The sequence below is a fragment of the Biomphalaria glabrata genome, chromosome 13 (assembly GCF_947242115.1).
Source record: "Biomphalaria glabrata chromosome 13, xgBioGlab47.1, whole genome shotgun sequence".
Taxonomy (NCBI): domain Eukaryota; kingdom Metazoa; phylum Mollusca; class Gastropoda; family Planorbidae; genus Biomphalaria; species Biomphalaria glabrata.
This window is the reverse complement of record NC_074723.1, coordinates 1485056-1506913: the sequence shown is the minus strand read 5'-3', so window position 1 is coordinate 1506913 and position 21858 is coordinate 1485056. Positions and strand designations below refer to the sequence as shown.

Genomic DNA, 21858 nt, shown 5'->3' with positions numbered 1-21858 from the left:
CGATGCAAGTTCAGACATTCTGACTCTCTCGCACTTCCAACTTATCTTATTAATAACAGGCCTTTTCATTTTGGTAGACCTAATTCGACTGGTCAATAAAAAAAAAGAACCACAATAACATTTATATTTACTTTTGTGAAGATATAAGACATACGTCTTATCTTCCTAGTTCCTATTTTATACATTTCAGACCAGTGGCGTCACTAGGGTGGGTGACGCCACTTTTTCGGACGTTCCTTAAAGAAAAATGTTCCACCCCTCCGTGTGTCAAACCTGGTCAAACATGTTATCAGTGACTTCATCTCCGTTATTTATTTTCATGGCTGATTCAGGAAACCCTTTCTAGTCCTACTCTCTAATATGGCATTAGAAAAGAAAGCTTATAGAATAGTTATGCTTGCCCTGGATGTGGCAAAATATGTAGGTCACAGCTGGGGCTACGTATCCACGGAATATACTGCATTCTTCATTAATTTTCGGACTCGAAGGCAAGCCTTATTAATATATAATATTTATAAGAAAATGTCCTACCATATGGAATAAGAAATGTAGGCCTACATTTATATTTGTGTCTGAACTTTAACTGAATGACTTTAAAAGCCAAACATCCCTGTTTGACACATTTCGAGCGATGCAGAAAATATTTTTAAAAACTACCAATCGGTAAAGATCACATTGTTTACAAGCACTTGTTCAATGAATAGATTTTTCAGTGATGAAATGAAACCCAGAAATCTATGTTACTCACGAATCTAGATATATAGATTCAGGGCTCTGACCTTTTTTTTTTAACTATGCAACCGGACTATCACGTAACGTCGTGACGCGGTTATAGAGAAGTTGCTTTCGGATGAACTTCAAATAGAATACTAATGGTTTCTCTTTTTTTTTTTTTAAATGTTGACTGCTCCGTCTGCTCTATTTAATGGACCTCATTCACCAATCGTAAACAAACAACATTTAGCCTCATGGTGCTCTATCTCTTCTATATAATTTACGATCTATTGTTTAATTCATGATGGTTGTCACGTGACAGTTTTTTTTTCGTTGTTTTATCAATAAGATCACGTGACTAAATGTTGTTTGTTTACGATTGGTGAATGAGGTCCATTTTTTTTTCATTTGACATAAGATCCAGGAATTTATTTGGCCCCTAAGTCGAATAAAATTAGGGCATCGCTGATTTTAAAGTTGACATTTAGGCTAACTGTTTGTTAGGTCTTCTAAATATATATATATATAGTGAGTTTATAAAAGTCTATTTTAAGATTATAATGTCTCGTCTCACTGAGACACTGCGACACTAAGACATTAATCACGCGCAACAATAAAGCCAAACAGTTAGCCCCCAGGTCATACCACGTGACAGACTTTATTGCTCGTATGTCTTGATCAGGCTCTCTCTAAATCTCTCTCTCTCTCTCTCCATCCAGCACATCGCCATAACAATTTCCCACTTGAAACTAATAGACCACAAGTGTTTGGTGACCTACTTACAGTCGTCATTCATGTATTTTAGATTTTTATTTAATGACCTAAAAAAAAATTATAAATAGCTTGCTATTTGGTGTATCCGGTGCACAAAATAAAGGAAGTGGTGATAATTTTTGTTCGCTTTTTAGCTCTGCAGAATTAAATTGTCCAAGCTCTCCCGTTTGTGTCACAAAATAATTTCGATATAAAGGAAGTACTAGGCTTTCACTGTAGGACTTACAACATTTAAAAACGTATGGGCAACTAGCAGTATTGATATAGAATTGATACCAAGATCAACTGTAACGCATTGAGATGAATACTGTGCAAACTAACCATAATTAACTCAGAACACGATGAACTTATGGTGCAAATTAGCTAGTATTTTGTTCCCAGAGATATACATAAACTGTCAAATTTCTAAGAAAATCGTTGGAGCCGTTTTTGAGGTCCTTTTCATCCAGCCACACATGAAGAGTTAACTAGGTTTTAAAAACAGTTTATCTTGTAAAAACCTTTAAAGCCTGTTTACCAAACTGAAATGTAGAAACAATTATTGAACCTTGGACTAATATTTTCATTTTTCCCGCTGTTCCTACAGTCTTCAAGCATCTTAAGCAACAGGATTAAACATGGCATTAGGAAGTCCGTATTTTATTTGCGTTTCAAGCATTCTGACTTTGTTACATCTGACGAGCTCGGAGATTTTCACGTCAACAGTCAAGGTAGAACGTATGATTCTAGAAGAGGAAGAGCTTCTCAAAGAGTTGAAACGTTACATAGATTATCAATACGATCGTTTGAAACTATTTTACAAGTAAGTACATCTAGTAGAATCTATGTAGCCTATATAGTCCACAAAGTTTAAAGGATATCACCAAACAAAGGGCTGCTATGCTAATAATGGCATTGTCTGCGATTTCAAAGATTAGGACTTCGCTAACCTACATACTTTCAGAGATTAAAACATTTTAAGTTAGAGATGATATTTTATTTTAAAAGTATATTGTTGCGTACACTTCTTTAAAAAACAACAATGGTTTACATTTTTAAAAGGACTTTGAATGTCCCTCGCATAATATTATATAGGCCAGTGATTCCTTCGCCTAAATTATAAGCTACTTAATATGACAAGCGTATTGGTAGTCTCACCCTTTTATTACTTGTATTTTTTTACCCCTCAAATTTGTTGCCAAATTTACTGTAAGAAAAAAATGTTAATAGCAATGTCTTCGATTCGGAAGACTAAGGATGAGTGCAGCGCTTCACGTAACTATGCAAACCCAGTTGCAACCTGCATATTTTTCCGCATCTCGTGCAGACAAAGATAAAACTGTGGTTTGAGACTGAAAGATAAAACTATGGTTTGAGATTGAAAGATAAAAACTATGGTTTGAGATTGAAAGATAAAACTATGGTTTGAGATTGAAAGATAAAACTATGGTTTGAGATTGAAAGATAAAAACTATGGTTTGAGATTGAAAGACAAAAACTATGGTTTGAGATTGAAAGATAAAAACTATGGTTTGAGATTAAAAGACAAAAACTATGGTTTGAGATCGAAAGATAAAACTATGGTTTGAGATTGAAAGATAAAACTATGGTTTGAGATTGAAAGATAAAACTATGGTTTGAGATTGAAAGATAAAACTATGGTTTGAGATTGAAAGATAAAACTATGGTTTGAGATTGAAAGATAAAACTATGGTTATAGATTGAAAGATAAAACTATGGTTTGAGATCGAAAGATAAAACTATGGTTTGAGATTGAAAGATAAAACTATGGTTTGAGATTGAAAGATAAAACTATGGTTTGAGATTGAAAGATAAAAACTATGGTTTGAGATTGAAAGATAAAACTATGGTTTGAGACCTATAGATAAAACTATGGTTTGAGATTGAAAGATAAAACTATGGTTTGAGACCTATAGATAAAACTATGGTTTGAGATTGAAAGATAAAACTATGGTTCCTCGTAAAGTCGAGCAATTTGTTTCATCCAATAGAAAACTGGTGAACAAATGAATATGTAAAGTCTTGGTCACGTGTGAACACTCCGAGAGATGTAGGCTAAGTCTTGTCTTTATTGTGTTAACTAACCCGATCAACTGAGCAAGTTAATAATAACGGCTGCTACGTTGCATAAGAAAATAAAACTATTTTTTTTAAGCTGTTGACAACGGAGGATAATGCGCACAATTGTGAGACAAGGCTGTCTTGATACCAAGAATTGTGTAGGCCTACTAAGGTGAGACTAGGCTGACTTGATACCAAGAATTGTGTAGCTTACTCAGGTGAAAAGGAACGTAGATCTACCAATGATTGAATCAAGAATTACGGAGATAAGGCGTCTGAAGGAAGGGTTCTTGATAAACAAAAAAATGTGTGACAAGGAAAAAAAACAACAACTGAACAAGCGTCAACGAATATATACCTAAGGAGCTAAGACGTATAGCTGTGTTTGTGTAAGTGTATGTGTGTGTATATGTGGGGGGGGGGGGTAAAACAGAGTCAGCATGCTACCCCTCCGACGTTGCCTGCCCTGCAATGTTGTGAATGAATTTGTGTGTAGCATGCTTTAGAACAACCGAGTCTCATGACTCCTCTGAAATTTAATGTTATAAAACAACACTTCTTCAAAGTTCTATTTTCAGAAGTTTATCAAATCAGACAAATTGAATAGAAATCGATTATGTTTTTATCGATTGCCATAATCAAAGCACGGTGTAAAATGCAACTAGTCTGTGTGTTGTGTGTTAGTGGATGTGTGTGAGGAAGTACAGGTTTATAGAGGGCGCCTTGTCATTAGATTTAGTGACCTCGAGCTTGTCTTCCCCTCGCGACATTGCTTTACGTTTACTACGGACAAGCTGTTTCGAGTTTTTTTTTATTGGGACAACTTCCCTGTTTCTTGCAGCACCTGCGTCGAAAGTATTTTTAAACATGCGCTATTGTACAGGAATGCATAGATTTGATGAATTTTGCATTTAAAAAAAATAACAAAAAAAATGTTTTGAAATATTAATTCTAACAGATTGTTATAGGCCTAAGTCTGGTGGTGATGCTGATAGAGCTAATTGTGTGTGTACTTAAAGTACACAGGCAAGAGTTAGACGAATGGTCAACCGTGACGAGTGACGACAAGACGACGTTTCGGGAAGGATCGGTCTGAGCTAGTGGCGTAGCAAGTTACCCGTGGGCCCGGGTTCAAAACTATGCCCCCCCCCCTTATACAACTAATTTAGTTCGTGTAAAAAAATTGAGTAGTCCGTATATTGACCAAACGACATTTCAAAACGGTAGTTTTAAATCAGCTTTTACAAAAGTGCAAAGTGTCGTCCCGAAAGAATCATGTGGGCCCCAACTGAGCACGACCCATGGGCCCAAAACGCAATGATCCCTCCACATGTTGTTACGTCACTGATGTGAGCGGTTTGAATCTGTACGGCGCATTACGACGGTTCGGTGCGAGATAGAGTCAAGACACCTCGCGAGTACGAGACGAGGTCTGATCTTGATCTTCGAAAAAGTCTGATATAACGAGCCCAGTGTGTGAGGTCAGTCCTGAACAGTTGAACCCAGTGCAAGTCCGGGACGAGGTTGAGAAGCCAGTACAGACTACAGCGGTACAAGAGTTGATACGGCGCTACGGTTGTAACGGTGAAACATTAGTACACTCTACGTGTTGTCAATTGTACAGTATTAGTTGTGATTTATTGGACATTAATGTATTCTGTTATTTGGAGCTCTGAGTTGCCAAGTTCGTTGAGTTGGTGGTGCGTCGTATGGAGCAGTTTGCAGAGCCTGAATATAATACAGTGCCAAATGTTATGCATCAATGTGAGAAGGGTTTATTTTAAACACCTAAAATAAGCCTACCTATAATATAACTACTGAACTTCTGTTCTGACAGAGAATAATTAAATTACTGTAGACTACTTAACATAACAATTAATTAATAGAAACTTCGTGTTGATAAAAGTAGACTTTGACGACTATTACGTCACATCCTTTCAAGTACTTTCACAAAAACATTCACGACAAATAATGACGTAATATAGACATATTATTGCTCACAATGAACATGATCTCCAGAACGCGGTCAACGAATTCGAATACGCTGCCGCCTCTTATCTATAAACTTCGGGAAAACAGAAGTCATGTTCCAGAAGTCACCCAATAAAACCTACTCAGCCCCAAAGATCACCGTAAACGGACAGCCCCTTAACGTGGTAGACCACTTCACATATCTGGGTAGAAGGCTATAGTATCAAATAACGCCTCACTTTCAAGGGCAAGTAGCGCTTTTGGACGCCTTAAGGAGAGAGTTGGGCGGAATAAATCGCTCCGCCTGCTTACAAAAATCAATGTCTACCAGGCGGTGGTTCTCTCAACCCTTCTATATGGACTGAGACATGTACACTATACAGAAAGCAACTAAGACTACTTGAGCGCTTCCACCAAAGATGCTTGAGCTCCATCATGGACATACTGTGGCAATACCGCACTATAAACAACGTCCTTGCGAACGCCGGTATGGACAGTATAGAGGGACTTCTTATGGTCCGACAGTTACGCTGGGCAGGGCACGTATCCCGTATGGGAAACGAACGTATGCTAAAGGCAGTCTTTTTTTGGTGAGCTAATAGGTGGTCGACGTAACAGAGGCGCCCCACAGAAACACGTCAAAGACCAGCGTCAACTTGCCTTAGCTGACATAGAAGAGAGCACCTGGTTGCATGCGGCCTCAGAACGAGACAGCTGGAGGTCTCTCACAAATACCACGGGATACACATTTGAGACCAAAAAAAAAATCCTTTGCCGAGGACAAACGCAGACGGCGAAAAGAAAATCTAAATCAACCACCTGCGGACAATGGTTATGCTTGCCCTGGATGTGGCAAAATATGTAGGTCACAGCTAGGGCTGCGCAGCCATGGGAAATACTGCATTCCTCACTAATATTCGGACTAGAAGACAAGCCTTATTATTATTATTATAAACATATTAGCACAGAACTAAGTCTAGTATCTCTACTTTGCAGACATTCATTTATCGTAAGTGTGCCTCGAACGAAGCACGCGAAATAATTATGTATTCCTATAATCACAATCAACATTGGCTTCTGTAGTATCCTACAACACTTGGACTTCGGGGTAATTCGATTTCAATCAACATCTGTACATCAATATTGGTCGAGTTTCAACACAAGGACCTCGACTATAAAACCCGAAGATCAGTCTTAAGTCCTAAAATAATCTCTTGGAGGCTTAGAGACCTAAGAGGCAGAGAGTGCTAATTGCATCCGTTTTAATAGCCCACCATTCACCAAGATGTCATGCTGCAGCAGAAACATCAAACGCTTTTAAAGACCAAAAAAAAAACATCTTTTAGAGGCTGTAAGACTCAGTGAAGTTCTTAAATTTTAATTAGAATATTATAATATTTTTACATTTTTATTTGTAAATACATTAATTCATGGATTGAAATTTATGTAATTATTCTCTGACTGCAGGTGTTTTACAATCTTCACTTATCTCTTTTTAGTATGTTGGACTGGTGGGGCGTCACACTATCGGCCATCTTTATCCATCTCTCTCTGTCTTTTGCATTGAATAGCATTAGGCCCGTCATTCTTGTACAATGTGTTACATGTTTCGGATGTTCCTTCAGAGTTGAAGATAGTTTACTTCCTAGTCCAAACCTCCCGCAGGACGACGGGGGATGGGAGCGGGCAGGGTTTGAACCCTCGACCGTCGATAAATCCGAACGACAGTCCAGCGCGCAAACCGCACGACCAGGCAGCCATGTTTCTTTGATGTCTTTCCATCGCTTTCTCTGTTTGCCTCTTCCTCTTTTTCCCTGGCACTTTCCTATAGGAAGGTCTTTGTCATCCCCGAGGAGCTCGTGATATGACCAAACAGTTTAAGTTTGCATTAGTTTTATTAGTGATAATAATTTATCATACTAAATAATTTATAGTCGACGCTATCTTCTGTGTTTAGTCTGATTGAAGCTAGGCCTATTGTTTTTTTTTTCAGTTTTTATTCTGATCGTCTGCGAGATGTACGACATAGAAGTGTTTCAGATATTCATGAACATTTAAAACATCCTAACGCCGTGTATCATGTCATTAAGAAATTTGCTACAGACTATAAGAGCATATTGGGGGAAAACTACGGTAAGTAGAGTTAAGGCGAGATAATAATTAGCTGACATAACTGTTTTACAAATTTAAAAAAAAAATGGCGAAAGTAAATTATTGAAGATGTCTCGAATGTTATAGTAAGTTTTAAGCATTAATGTTGTATGTCTAACACTATTACAGAATAGCACTTCTCCATTTTTTTCTCTCTCGTTTAGAAACATAAAAAAAAAAACGGCATTAACCCTTTCTTTCCTAATCGTTGATACCATCGTTGATTTTGACCTCATTAAATTAAATTTAAGATTAATTTTTTTTAACCTGACTTTGAATTATGTAAAAAGAGCATGCATTCCCATTTAATTATATACCAAATACAACATTTTCTGATAACAAACAACAAAGGTATTGAAGCCCAATCATAACAGGGGTAGTGAAATAGTAATGAGCCAAATGAAGAATTCCTTCAAAACGTGAAAAAAAAAATTACGGAGAGAAAGAGTTAAAGAACTCATGATTAGTTCTTGTGTTATAGTAGCTAGATTTAGTTCTTTAAATGTTGACGCCGGGTTCTGTTTGTTTTATGTTTAACATGTTTCGGATGTTCTTAGATTATTACATCCAAGCCCAAATCTCCATCAGAACGGCGGGGAATAGAAGCGGGTAGGGTTCGAACCCGGAACCGTTGAGACGACAGTCCAAAGCGATTACCACGCAACCAGTAGCTATTGCAAGCATGGTATTAAACTAGCTCAGTAAAACTACAATGTATAATCACAACATTTAATCACAATAGCTCAAGAAAACATAAAGAAACTATAACAAATACAAAATAAAGTAGTGAGACTTATAACAAACGAATAATCACATTTGATTACAGTCACAATTAGTAAAATCACTAAATTTAGTGACACTTCAGCACAGAAGAATAACAAGTAAAGTAGCAAAAATGTATAAAACACTGAACCGTAATTTACTTATACAAAGACAGATTCTAATAAAATATTCAGTAAAACAAAAATTAGAGGCGCATTTCTTATTCCATATGCTAGGATAAATTCCTTCTTCCCTAGTACATTTAGAGAATGGAATGGGTTGCCTGAATCAGCCAGGAAAACCAATGACTTAATTAGAAGAGTAGAAGTCACGAATTAACATGCATGACTAGATTGACACATGAAATGGTAGGACGTAATTAGGCTATCTTCTTTTTTGTCTAACGTCTGTAATATATAGCCTAAGATTAGGGGGGGGGGGTGGACTGGGCATTACTATGCAATCAGGCAATCTTAAATTGAATATCATTTGATGGACATCCAGTTATAGGCATAGGCCTACCTGTCCTCAAAATCATCATGTTAAGTTTGAGTATCGATAATTGTAGACATATGCAGTAAGCTCTATATTTTTATCTTATTTTATCTTATATAACACAGACGTTACTTTAAAAAAAATGATTGCGTCCTACGCGTAAAGCATCTAGTCATGCATGTCAACCAATGAGTTAAATTTTGCCAAGTCACTGATTTTCCAGGCTGGCTCAGGCAACCCATTTCATGCTCTAATAATAGCACTAGGGAAGAAATTTGTACAAATTTGTCTAAGCATATGGAACGAGGAATGTGCCTTTACCTTTGTGTCTTTCTGAGTATTGTATTACATTTTGTTTTTATATTTGAAGATTATGGTTCAGTGAGTCTTCTCTCCTGAAGGCATTCTAAATTTAGTGATTTTACTGAAAGTGTTGCTCTAGTCAAATGTGAATATTCGTTTGTTGTGAATGTCACTGCTCTATTTTATGTCTGTTCCAGTCTCTTAATATATTTATAAGAAATATATATAGGTCTTATATGTGGCTTTACTTTTGAGTCTTCTCTCCAGTCTCTTAAAGAAATATATTAGGCCTTATGTTGCTTAAATTTTTAATCGCTCAATGTGTATCTCTAATGGCACTATGGAAGATTTAGTCTATATCTATTTTAAAATTAACTACATGACTGGTCCAAACAAATTGATACAACTACGTTTTATATAAGTTTTTTTTTTTATATATGGCTTTTGTTTTTTTCATTTGCAATAAATACAAGTTTACTAGACTTTGTCGCCGTTCGAACAACTAAAATGTAATAATAAGTCGAATTTAAAAAAAAGACGAGACAGGACGCTACGTTTCTTAAATTTTGCGCATGCGTTAATTGTTTCCCTACTTTCACTTTTTGTCAAAATCGTAAACAAAACAAAGCAGTAATAAGACCTAAGACTAGGCTAAGACAATAGATTTTGATTATGCTAGCCTATATAATTTTTAAAAACTAGATTTAGATCTATATCTAAACCTAGATCTAGAGAATATTTATAATAATTCAATTATCTAGGCTTACGACCCAAGTCTAGACTCTAGGCTGGTAGACTTTTAAATTTAGTATAAAGTTTAAGTTTATTATGTCTCCTTCTCAAGCCTTCTGTCTCGGAAGACAGTGGACGCTCAGATTCAGATGGTTTTCGACATTTTCGTCTTGAGATTGGGCAGAATCTGGAGTGACTGATCAAGCCATCATCAAGCCAATTCTAATCTAGAGCGGCAGAGTTTGTCACAGTTCGTGCATGAATATGCATCTGATCTGTCTTACAGTCTTAGGGCTAGCTGACAGGGCAGCTTTCTTTTTCTTGACTGATGCAACTTTGTTTCTTTTGCTCTTTGTGAAGTTCCTACCAGCACCTACAGTCTGTGACGAGTCTGTCTCCACTCCATGGCGCCCATGCTGTCCGGTCTTGGGCTATCTCCTCCCACATACTGTGGTTCTCATGTCTCACTTGCAGACATCTCACTAATCTCAGTAGGTTAGTCTTGGGCGGCCCTTGTGTCTGACTCCTTCCGCAAGCTAAGCTTATAGGATTCTTCCATCTGGCATGTGAGTGACATGTCCAAGCCAGTATATTCTTCTCTGCGTAAGAAGAGCATAGGGTCTACATGCTGTTCATATTGGCCCTTTTCAAAAGGTCCTGGTTGAAGACATGATCCCTCCAGGAGATGCACATTATGCATTGCAGGCAGCGTAAGTGGAAGCTAGCTATTTTTATAATGACTATCTATTAAGATCCAAGGCTTGATACTAGGTAGACTAATAAATAAGCTAATTAACTAGATCTATAACTCAGTTAAAAAAGAACACATCTAGACTTCTAGACCAGATCTATTAAAAATATCATCTAAGCCACTATTAGTTAGAGGATCCAACTTCCCCTTTCTCCTACCTCTAGATCTGGTAAATTTTTTCTATACTCTATTGGCCAATTAATAGTTATATTGAGTTATAGATCTCATAGATCATTTATTTGAAATAGAGCTCACTTTTGATATATAGATCTATACACGTAACACATAGTTGCAACAAAATCACATCCTTGGACTCAATGGACCATTTAAATATTTTTAGTTCTTGTCAGTGTTTTTTTTTTCCTTTATTTTTAATATGCTTTCTCTTTCTTCTTTATATTTATGTTATCTGCCTTAAATTTTAGGAATTTTGATGAAACCAAATCTAAAGCAGATAAAATATAGGTTTATATAGGCTAAATAAAGTATGATTAGGCTCTACAAAATAAAAAATTGTGTGCACTAAAAGGTTGATTGAGCTCTTGAGCAGATTTATTTTGTTTTTTTTTCTTCTAGAAATATTTCGGCAAAGTGTGCAGAATTCATTTAGACAATTGATGGCAGACACCAATGATATTCGTGGTGCTAGATTATCACTTCTTCGGCTTCAGGTAATCATATTAACTAGAGCTGAAAGTAGATATAAGGGCTTTAGAGTGCTATCTCAATAGAAGAATGTTTTAGTTTGGTTAGGGCCAAAAGCAAATTTATAAGGTATGCAAACCTTGTTAAATTATATGTATTTTTCTTTCACGGGAGTTTCACTTTAGAATAAACTATTAGTCTCTTTAAGAAAAACTAAATCCCTTGAAAGACATTTTTTATTAGCATGTTTAGCTTTTATTTTAATTTATTTAATCATGAACAGAATATTTACAATCCAAAGAGGCTAATTAGTTATATTTGGGCTGTATAAGTAACGATATTCTTATCAATTCTAGCTATGAATCTTTACTTTCACTGGCACTAACAAAAATGAGATTAACTATAGAGAAACAAAGTTCATGGTAGTCCTGTGAACAATTTCTCTCATAATGTGACAGGCCTGCTGCAGTTTTGCACTCTGATAGGCAATTAAAATCAGATTAGTTAAGTTTAGTTAGATTAGCTTAGATATCTGTAAGGTGAATATTAAAATAGTTTACTATTGAAAGAAGCTAAATCATCTCTAGAAGCTCACAGTTTATTTTTTACTTTTCATTTAAATTGCATCTTGCACTAAAAGCCTTTTTAACATCTGTTTACACTTATTATAGCTTCCTGTAACCCTGTGCTTCTGCCACATAAAAGATAGTAAAAGATGTTCCAGACTTCAAATTTTTTAGTTTTTGTACATTAGCATATATGCTTTTGCTGGTACAATGTTGTTGTTTTTTTTCAGGAAGTTTACAACATGAAATCACTTGATATGATTGAAGGTAATTATCTGGGGTTTAAAGGACCTCCACTTGGACCACGCGATGCTTTTGAAATTGGACAAACTGCTTTCACAGGTGATACATTCAATAAATAGAAATTACTTTCCCTGTTAATGTTTCCCATTTCCCCTGCTTTAAAAAGCATTGAATGTATGACTTTTTCTCATCCACCATTAACAATTCATGGTCTTGTGGTGTTGAATGTATGACTTTTTCTCATCCACCATTAACAATTCATGGTCTTGTGGTGTTGAATGTATGACTTTTTCTCATCCACCATTAACAATTCATGGTCTTGTGGTGTTGAATGTATGACTTTTTCTCATCCACCATTAACAATTCATGGTCTTGTGGTGTTGAATGTATGACTTTTTCTCATCCACCATTAACAATTCATGGTCTTGTGGTGTTGAATGTATGACTTTTTCTCATCCACCATTAACAATTCATGGTCTTGTGGTGTTGAATGTATGACTTTTTCTCATCCACCATTAACAATTCATGGTCTTGTGGTGTTGAATGTATGACTTTTTCTCATCCACCATTAACAATTCATGGTCTTGTGGTGTTGAATGTATGACTTTTTCTCATCCACCATTAACAATTCATGGTCTTGTGGTGTTGAATGTATGACTTTTTCTCATCCACCATTAACAATTCATGGTCTTGTGGTGTTGAATGTATGACTTTTTCTCATCCACCATTAACAATTCATGGTCTTGTGGTGTTGAATGTATGACTTTTTCTCATCCACCATTAACAATTCATGGTCTTGTGGTGTTGAATGTATGACTTTTTCTCATCCACCATTAACAATTCATGGTCTTGTGGTGTTGAATGTATGACTTTTTCTCATCCACCATTAACAATTCATGGTCTTGTGGTGTTGAATGTATGACTTTTTCTCATCCACCATTAACAATTCATGGTCTTGTGGTGTTGAATGTATGACTTTTTCTCATCCACCATTAACAATTCATGGTCTTGTGGTGTTGAATGTATGACTTTTTCTCATCCACCATTAACAATTCATGGTCTTGTGGTGTTGAATGTATGACTTTTTCTCATCCACCATTAACAATTCATGGTCTTGTGGTGTTGAATGTATGACTTTTTCTCATCCACCATTAACAATTCATGGTCTTGTGGTGTTGAATGTATGACTTTTTCTCATCCACCATTAACAATTCATGGTCTTGTGGTGTTGAATGTATGACTTTTTCTCATCCACCATTAACAATTCATGGTCTTGTGGTGTTGAATGTATGACTTTTTCTCATCCACCATTAACAATTCATGGTCTTGTGGTGTTGAATGTATGACTTTTTCTCATCCACCATTAACAATTCATGGTCTTGTGGTGTTGAATGTATGACTTTTTCTCATCCACCATTAACAATTCATGGTCTTGTGGTGTTGAATGTATGACTTTTTCTCATCCACCATTAACAATTCATGGTCTTGTGGTGTTGAATGTATGACTTTTTCTCATCCACCATTAACAATTCATGGTCTTGTGGTGTTGAATGTATGACTTTTTCTCATCCACCATTAACAATTCATGGTCTTGTGGTGTTGAATGTATGACTTTTTCTCATCCACCATTAACAATTCATGGTCTTGTGGTGTTGAATGTATGACTTTTTCTCATCCACCATTAACAATTCATGGTCTTGTGGTGTTGAATGTATGACTTTTTCTCATCCACCATTAACAATTCATGGTCTTGTGGTGTTGAATGTATGACTTTTTCTCATCCACCATTAACAATTCATGGTCTTGTGGTGTTGAATGTATGACTTTTTCTCATCCACCATTAACAATTCATGGTCTTGTGGTGTTGAATGTATGACTTTTTCTCATCCACCATTAACAATTCATGGTCTTGTGGTGTTGAATGTATGACTTTTTCTCATCCACCATTAACAATTCATGGTCTTGTGGTGTTGAATGTATGACTTTTTCTCATCCACCATTAACAATTCATGGTCTTAAGGTGTTGAATGTATGACTTTTTCTCATCCACCATTAACAATTCATGGTCTTGTGGTGTTGAATGTATGACTTTTTCTCATCCACCATTAACAATTCATGGTCTTGTGGTGTTGAATGTATGACTTTTTCTCATCCACCATTAACAATTCATGGTCTTGTGGTGTTGAATGTATGACTTTTTCTCATCCACCATTAACAATTCATGGTCTTGTGGTGTTGAATGTATGACTTTTTCTCATCCACCATTAACAATTCATGGTCTTGTGGTGTTGAATGTATGACTTTTTCTCATCCACCATTAACAATTCATGGTCTTGTGGTGTTGAATGTATGACTTTTTCTCATCCACCATTAACAATTCATGGTCTTGTGGTGTTGAATGTATGACTTTTTCTCATCCACCATTAACAATTCATGGTCTTAAGGTGTTGAATGTATGACTTTTTCTCATCCACCATTAAAAATTCATGGTCTTGTGGTGTTGAATGTATGACTTTTTCTCATCCACCATTAACAATTCATGGTCTTGTGGTGTTGAATGTATGACTTTTTCTCATCCACCATTAACAATTCATGGTCTTGTGGTGTTCACCAGTCTTTTAAAAGGCTGCTATTGATTCATTTCAAACATCTCATTGTGTAGGCCTCGTGAGCCAGGCTTGGGTGGGTGTGCCAGGTGAGAGACAATGACTGGCCATCAGACATCTACACCATACCTAAATTTTTTATGTTTTACATTTTCTAATTGGACATCAGACATCTACACCATACCTAAATTTTTTATGTTTTACATTTTCTAATGTCAAATAGAACGTAATGTTACAAGCAGATGAGACTTTTAATCATACACCAAACAGACTCATATATATATATAGTATATTATGAGGACTTGAATCTTGATTCAACAAATAATAATGTGATAATGTGTTAATAACAACCTTGTTTACATTCCTCCATTTTTAATCCTTCTCTATCTTCCCCTTTCAATATGCATTGCCACCATTCCACATGCACACTATGCTGCACACATAACACTTAATATTATTAAATCCTAACCCAAACATCCTGTGGGATGGAATTGGGCAATATTCAAACCCTAGACCATCAAGTTGACAGTCCAGATTGCACAAAACATGAAGTTAAGGTCATCTTTTTCGATGGCTTATGGTTAATGAGTGTGTCAATAGGCCAGCACAATCACCTTCTGCCTTTAGTTTCCCCAACTAATTTTAGGTACTCATTAGAATTTTGGTGGACTCCAGGATGACCCTGAAAATACCCAAATTCAAAGTCCAAGTCTTCACAGAGATTCAAACTTGATACCTTTCAGTTCAGAAGCCATGCACTTGAACTCTTAGCCACCACACCCCATGAGGCAATAGTCAAATCATAATTCTAACAGTAATCAACATCCCAGTTCATAGCAATGTAAATAACATTTTCATCCTTATAGAAATTATTTTTAAATCTTGAAATTAGTAAATTACACTTTCTTAAAAATGTTCTCAGCAAATAGAAACATGTGTATATTAATCTCATAGTCCAAGTAAAACTTGACCTTTTGCCCAAGTAATCAAATCTGGCTAGTTGTAATTAGACTTCAATGTCATTGCATGCACTTAAAACTAGGAAGAGAGTTTGAAAACTATGCATTTAGAAACAAAGTAGCACAAAGTTTAGCAGGAGGATGGGAAAAAAGTTGACTCTGGTGCATTCTATAGCATCCATTGTAACTTTACTGTGCCTTTTATATTGGTCTTTTCAGCCTCATGGGGCAATAGAAGGGGGAAAATTTCATTTTCTAATACACAAGCTCCACATATTATGTTGGTCTCATTTTAAAATACTTATATACCTTGTGACATGTTCATATTTTCACAGTTGGCAAATTAAACATAAGTCTGGATTGGTTAACTCTGTCCCTACAAATGTATCGCTCACTACATGGTGCTGATGTGGAGCAAATGCTGTTTAGACCATCAGAAGGAAGTATAAAGGCGCTCATTGGTCGTGTACATTTATTTGTATGTATTCACGCACAAATTTAACCTATATTTTTTTTTTTTTTCAGTCATATGTCCAATTTTTCCTTACAATGTTAGTAGATCATAGCTGACATAGCAACAAACACCTGTTAAATATTTGTCACTTTTAATGAATTTCGTTTAACAATAAACTCGTATTATTTTGATATTCATTAAGCCTTAGGAGCTGTAAATATTTTTATTTTGCTACTCATTAAGTTGGGCTGCCTGGTCATGTTGATTGCACTCTGAAGTGTTGTTTGGTGGGCTCAATGGTCCCAAGTTTAAACCCAGTCTTCTGCCATCCTCTGTTGTCCTGTGGGATTTTTGGGCTATGAAGTTTTCTGAAAAATTGAAATATGTAAAACATTTTACGAGTGTACATAAATATATATATATATTTTAAAGTTTCCAGCTATTGAGTTACTAAAATCTAATTATGCATCACTTGCAAAAGTGTCCTAATATTTACATTTTAAGTATTTAATTTTCTAAATTTTACTTCATTTATTGCAAAGATCCTAATACATTTGACTTAATTCAGTATTGATAGGAAATTTAGTGAAATGTGGGTACCTCGATCATATAATTTAACAGTGGACAAAGTATTGAAACTTAAGCAATTTCTTATGTGAACATGTTTAAATATTTATGTGAACTAGACACAAACTTGTGTCTCATTCAAGTTTATTTGATAAAAGTGGAAGTAATTTTAAGGAACAAAGTCTGAGGGAGCATGCAGAAATGTTGCCTTGTCCAATTACATTTTAGTCTTATTATCTTTGGAGATAAATTAGTCATGATCAGTTTAACCCTTACAGTGCTGAGCTGTTTTACAATGAGTTCATAGAACATGGAATTACAATTCTGATGTTTAGAGACTAAACTACCACACGCGTTTTAAGGGTTAACATCTTGTTTGAACAACACCAAGTATATGTCCCTGAACCACAGGCAGGGAAGTGCTAACCTAAATTATAATCTAGTTTTGTGGACAACAAAAAGTTATATCTAAGAATTGAATGCTAACCTAAATTATAATCTAGTTTTGTGTACAACAAAAAGTTTTATTTAAGAATTTATTGCTAACCTAAATTATAATCTAGTTTTGTGGACGACAAAAAGTTTTATTTAAGAATTAAATGGCTTATAAAGCTCATGCCAAATGTTTTTATTGACAAAGCTTAAGGGAGTTTCCTGATGCACTTGTTCATAATTTCAATGAGTTTTGCTAAATCATATATATTTATATTAAATTGTTTATTATAGAGAGGTGATGATGATGAAGCCGAGAGACTTTACAATGAAGCCAAAATATTAGGTATGTTGTAGGAACTTTTTTAAAAATTGCATTTTTGTTAGACACTATGAGGACTTTAAATATTTTAAATGGTTTCCAAAAATCCTTTTCTTTCTGAGAAAACTGTTACTTTATCATATCTTACTGGGTGATGTTTTTCATTGTATATTTCATTGACATTGTTTGTATGTACTTGGCTTTTAAAAATATTTTAAATTAGTTTGCCTTTTTATCTTTCAAGTAAAATTAAAACTATGTTTTTTGTTATTATCTATACTCCTATATGGCTGTGAATATTGGACACTGAACGTTGAGGCTGAAAGAAAAATTCAAGCCTCTTAGAGTAAATACTAAAGAAAATTGCTGAGTATCAAATGCTAGGGAAAAAAAACAACAAGTGTATTTGTTCTTTTACAAGCCAACACTCTTGGCTGGCAGAAATGAGGACCTTCTCAATACTGCGATGAGTGAAAAGCTGAGCTGGTTGAGTCACATTGTAAGACATCACTCACTTTCAAAATTCATCCTTTAAAAGCAAGAGGGAGCATGAAGGCTTGTCAAAAGAAAATATGGCTGGACAAAGTGAAAGGATGGATTGACCTCTCTCTTGATATTCTGTTTAGAACAACTGCGACCAGAGTGGAAGGATTGGATTACTTTAACTGTCACAGCACTCCTACAAGGAAAGTCAACAAACATATAAAGATGACATGAGAATTTCTGATATGTTTTTAAATCTCCTTGAACCTAAACTGTTTATTAATGGTGGTATTTAAAAGACATGAATATTTTTATTATTGGTTTATTTAATAATCTGCCTGTTGTTATTTTCTAATGAATTTGTAGATCCAACAAATGGTGATGTTTTGGAGCTGGGCAAAGAGTTACAAATTAAGCCGAGAGCAGAACCGATTCCAACAGTGGATTACTTTCAAAACTTTAGTCGACTCTGTAGTCTAGAAAATAGAAATTATCCTGCAGTAAGTAGAAAATAACATTGCATTATTACAGTACATCTAAAAATTAGTATCTTATTATTTTAGTAATTGATGAAGCTGCTGTATTTTTACTTGGCATTTTGGCCCAGTTGCTACAAATGTGAAATAATATTGTTAAAACTATTGTATTACTGCCTGCTACAATGACCATTATAATTTATTTTTAAAGATGATATGTGCTGATGAGCAGACATTCATAGTTTATTTAATTATAGATATTTACTGGAGACATTTCCCAAGCTAATTTTCTTTTGTTAAAAATTTTATTAAAATCTAATATTATGCAGCTCTTTCAAGTTTTGTGCAGAACATCAATATTCGTAATATTGAAGTGATTTTTTCCTCTAGAAATATTTAGTTTCTTGTCAAGTGTTTCTATCAACCATTCAGTTTAATAAAAACCTATCAAGTGACAGTTTTCTATTACTTTATTTCCTTGTAATATTTTTAGGAACAGTTCTGTTTGTGTAATTATACTTGTAATGTTAAAAATGATCATGTTTGTAACTACATTTGACTAAGAAAATTATTATGTGAATGTATAAACTTCATATCTTCAAAAGGATTGCTGTTTTACTCAATTTTAACTTTAATCAATCTCTACTTAGGATCCCAGTAATCCAAAAATTCGATGTAGATACAGAGAAGCTCTCTTACCTTATTATAGGTTTAAAGAAGAAATCCTTTCTATTTCTCCATTTGCTTCAGTAATTTATGACTTTGTCAGTGAAGATGAAAGCAAACATTTGAAATCATTTGTTGAAAATAAGGTAAACAGTTTTTGTTATTTTTTTATTGTATTACATATTATACAAGTATTGTTTTCAAGATCTCTTGTTTTATTTATATATACTAACAGGCTGTATTAATATATACTTAACTGGTTGTAGCATGTTTGCTCAATAAAAAGTACCTTAAACACTTCAACCAAAGATGCCTATGCTCCATGATAAGTACATTTTGGCAAGACTACCTTACAAATAACCATTTGCTATTAGGCACTGGTGTAGACAGTGTACTTATTGTTGAACAACTGCACCAAAGGAAATCTCTTATGGTGAGCTTAAAAGAGGGTGGTATTACAGACCTTCTCAGGTATCAGTTTGCTCTCTCTGACATAGAGGAAAATTGCTGGTAACAAATGGCTTCTGAAAGAGAAATCTAGAGAACTTTTACAGAGGTTGTTGGGCAAACATTTGAGGCCCAATGAGAAACCTTGTCAATGAAATGTGCAGATGGGTAAAAAAGAACTTAAAAAGACCCCTCCTCCAAATGAACAACTGCTCTCTGCATTAGATGTGGTTAGAAATGCAGGTCATAACTGGGTCTACATCTATCCATCCCATCCCAGTGGTGCTACAGCAGCCCAAGGAGGGTCTGGACTGCTTCAACACATCTCTCCATTCCACACCCTAACCCCAAGCTGCTTAGATCTGCCTCCACGCCATCAATACATCACATTCAGGGTCTGTCTTTTGGTTTTTGTCTGTATTCAATTTTCACTGCTCTGTTCTCTGACATTCTTTCAAGGTGACCTGCCCAACATAGTCTATTCTTTTTTATTTCTATCACTATTGGTGGGTCTTCATACAATTAATATATCTCATAGTTAGTGCGGGTCTCCATAGTCACCTATAATACTGCCCTCATCCTTAATTCGAAGACTGTGCAGTTAATGTAAACATATACACTAATTCAGACTAATGCAAATGTCAAAAATTGTATACCATTAGTTAATTGTATAAATGCAATCATGTTTTGTTTAAAATAATGCATGTCATACTCCTCTAAAATTACTTTTAATTTCTAGTTTTCTTCTACTTGTATTTCTTGTTATTCCATTCAGCTTGAAAGAGGAAAAGTTGGTGGAAATAATTCTGTTATTTCGGATATCAGAACCAGTGATTTGTAAGTAGCTTTTTGTTAGTACCATGAAATTATGTATTATTTGTTTATACAATTTCTTATATCTTTTTTTCTTTTACAAAAAGGATTATGGAACTTAAGATAATTTTATGTAACTAGTTTACAGACTAATACAGACTCTCTGCTCTCACTAAGAAGTATCTGATTGACTGTCTAAAACATGCTTGCCAAATATGGAAGCTATGTAAAACATTTGTGCGCCTATCACAGTCTGTCAAGAGTATACTATAATTTGATAAATTTACAGAAAATGGTGTACATTTTATATTTGAAGATGGAAAATTAAATGGAAATGTTTCATAGAAAATTTTGAACTCATCAAGAAAACAAAATGGCTGCCTGGTCATATGGTTTGGGCTTTGGACTGTTGTCTTGATGGTCCTATTGCCATCCCCTGTGGTCCTGGATGTAATAATCTTCAATTTATGTAAAACATGAAAAACAAAAGTGAAGCGTTAAAAAAAAATGAAACAAAAGTATTGTTGCTTAAAGTAAGTGAAAAGCTACATTGTTAATTCATAATAACAACTTTTTTTATCTTCTTATCTTATCTTATATATTACAGACGTTACTTCAAAAAAGAAGATGATTACGTCCTACGCGTCATGCATTTAGTCATGCATATTAACCAATGACTTTGTGTGTTATTCAAAACTAGTCTGGGTTAAAGTTAGCCTCTCAATCATTGTTTCTGCTATACATTTTCTTCCATCACCTCAATTAGTTGTGCAATGCAGAATGATCAGTAAATAATTAAGGATAAAATATTTAATGGCTAATAAAATATAATGAGGTGCAATTCAAAATAATCAGTAAATAATTAAAGACAAATATTTCTAGGCTGAAAAAATTTACTTAAATAATTCTAATCTAGTTCATATCTGAAATAAACACAATGTGATGGGAATTTAAGTACAATTCTTTCAAAAATCCTAGTTTGGGTCTCCCTTCACTACATAAATGAGGCACTCCCTCCCAATTAGGTCTAGTACAATGTTCTTGCTTGATATAGAATTTTAAAATATCGATATGCATAAGGTTCAAGATTTTAAAATAATATAGCCTACTTATTTAATCAGCTACTCAGGTTTTGCTTAAACATTAGTCAAAGCAAGACTAAAATACTAATTCAAAACACAAGTACTGCACCTCAGGTGACAATTTATGGCCAACCAGTCACTGACCATTTTTTGTTATTTTGGCTCCATCATGTGCTACTAGATAAAAACAACAACAGGATAGCCAAGGCAATTGGGAGGAAAACAAAAGCTGTAATATCTTTCACCTCTGATGCTTAAGGCAGGTTCTTAAGGTGGCCAAATAAACAATGAGGAGTGCTGCAAAGAGCAAGGTGCCAGGACATATGCACTGTTATCAGTAGTAGACGCCTTGGCTGGCTTGGACATGTTCAAAAAATGCCACA

The 21858-nt window shown here is 34.9% G+C and overlaps 1 protein-coding gene across 3 annotated transcripts in view; it reads left to right on the top strand.

Moving 5' to 3' along the window:
* The window catches only part of LOC106068720 (prolyl 4-hydroxylase subunit alpha-3-like), a 38335-nt gene that overhangs the window by 3357 nt on the left and 13120 nt on the right, over window positions 1-21858 (top strand). For 2 of the 3 annotated variants that reach the window (XM_056008974.1, XM_056008975.1), the window contains exons 2-10: window positions 2075-2290; window positions 7514-7653; window positions 11291-11385; window positions 12156-12267; window positions 16069-16211; window positions 17481-17532; window positions 18358-18491; window positions 19118-19279; window positions 20356-20417. In XM_056008974.1, the coding sequence (XP_055864949.1) occupies window positions 2106-2290; window positions 7514-7653; window positions 11291-11385; window positions 12156-12267; window positions 16069-16211; window positions 17481-17532; window positions 18358-18491; window positions 19118-19279; window positions 20356-20417 (1085 nt within the window). In that variant the 5' untranslated portion in view covers window positions 2075-2105. Of the gene's footprint in view, window positions 1-2074; window positions 2291-7513; window positions 7654-9571; window positions 10674-11290; window positions 11386-12155; window positions 12268-16068; window positions 16212-17480; window positions 17533-18357; window positions 18492-19117; window positions 19280-20355; window positions 20418-21858 lie in introns of those variants that run through there. The other variant, XM_056008976.1, reaches the window with a different exon arrangement.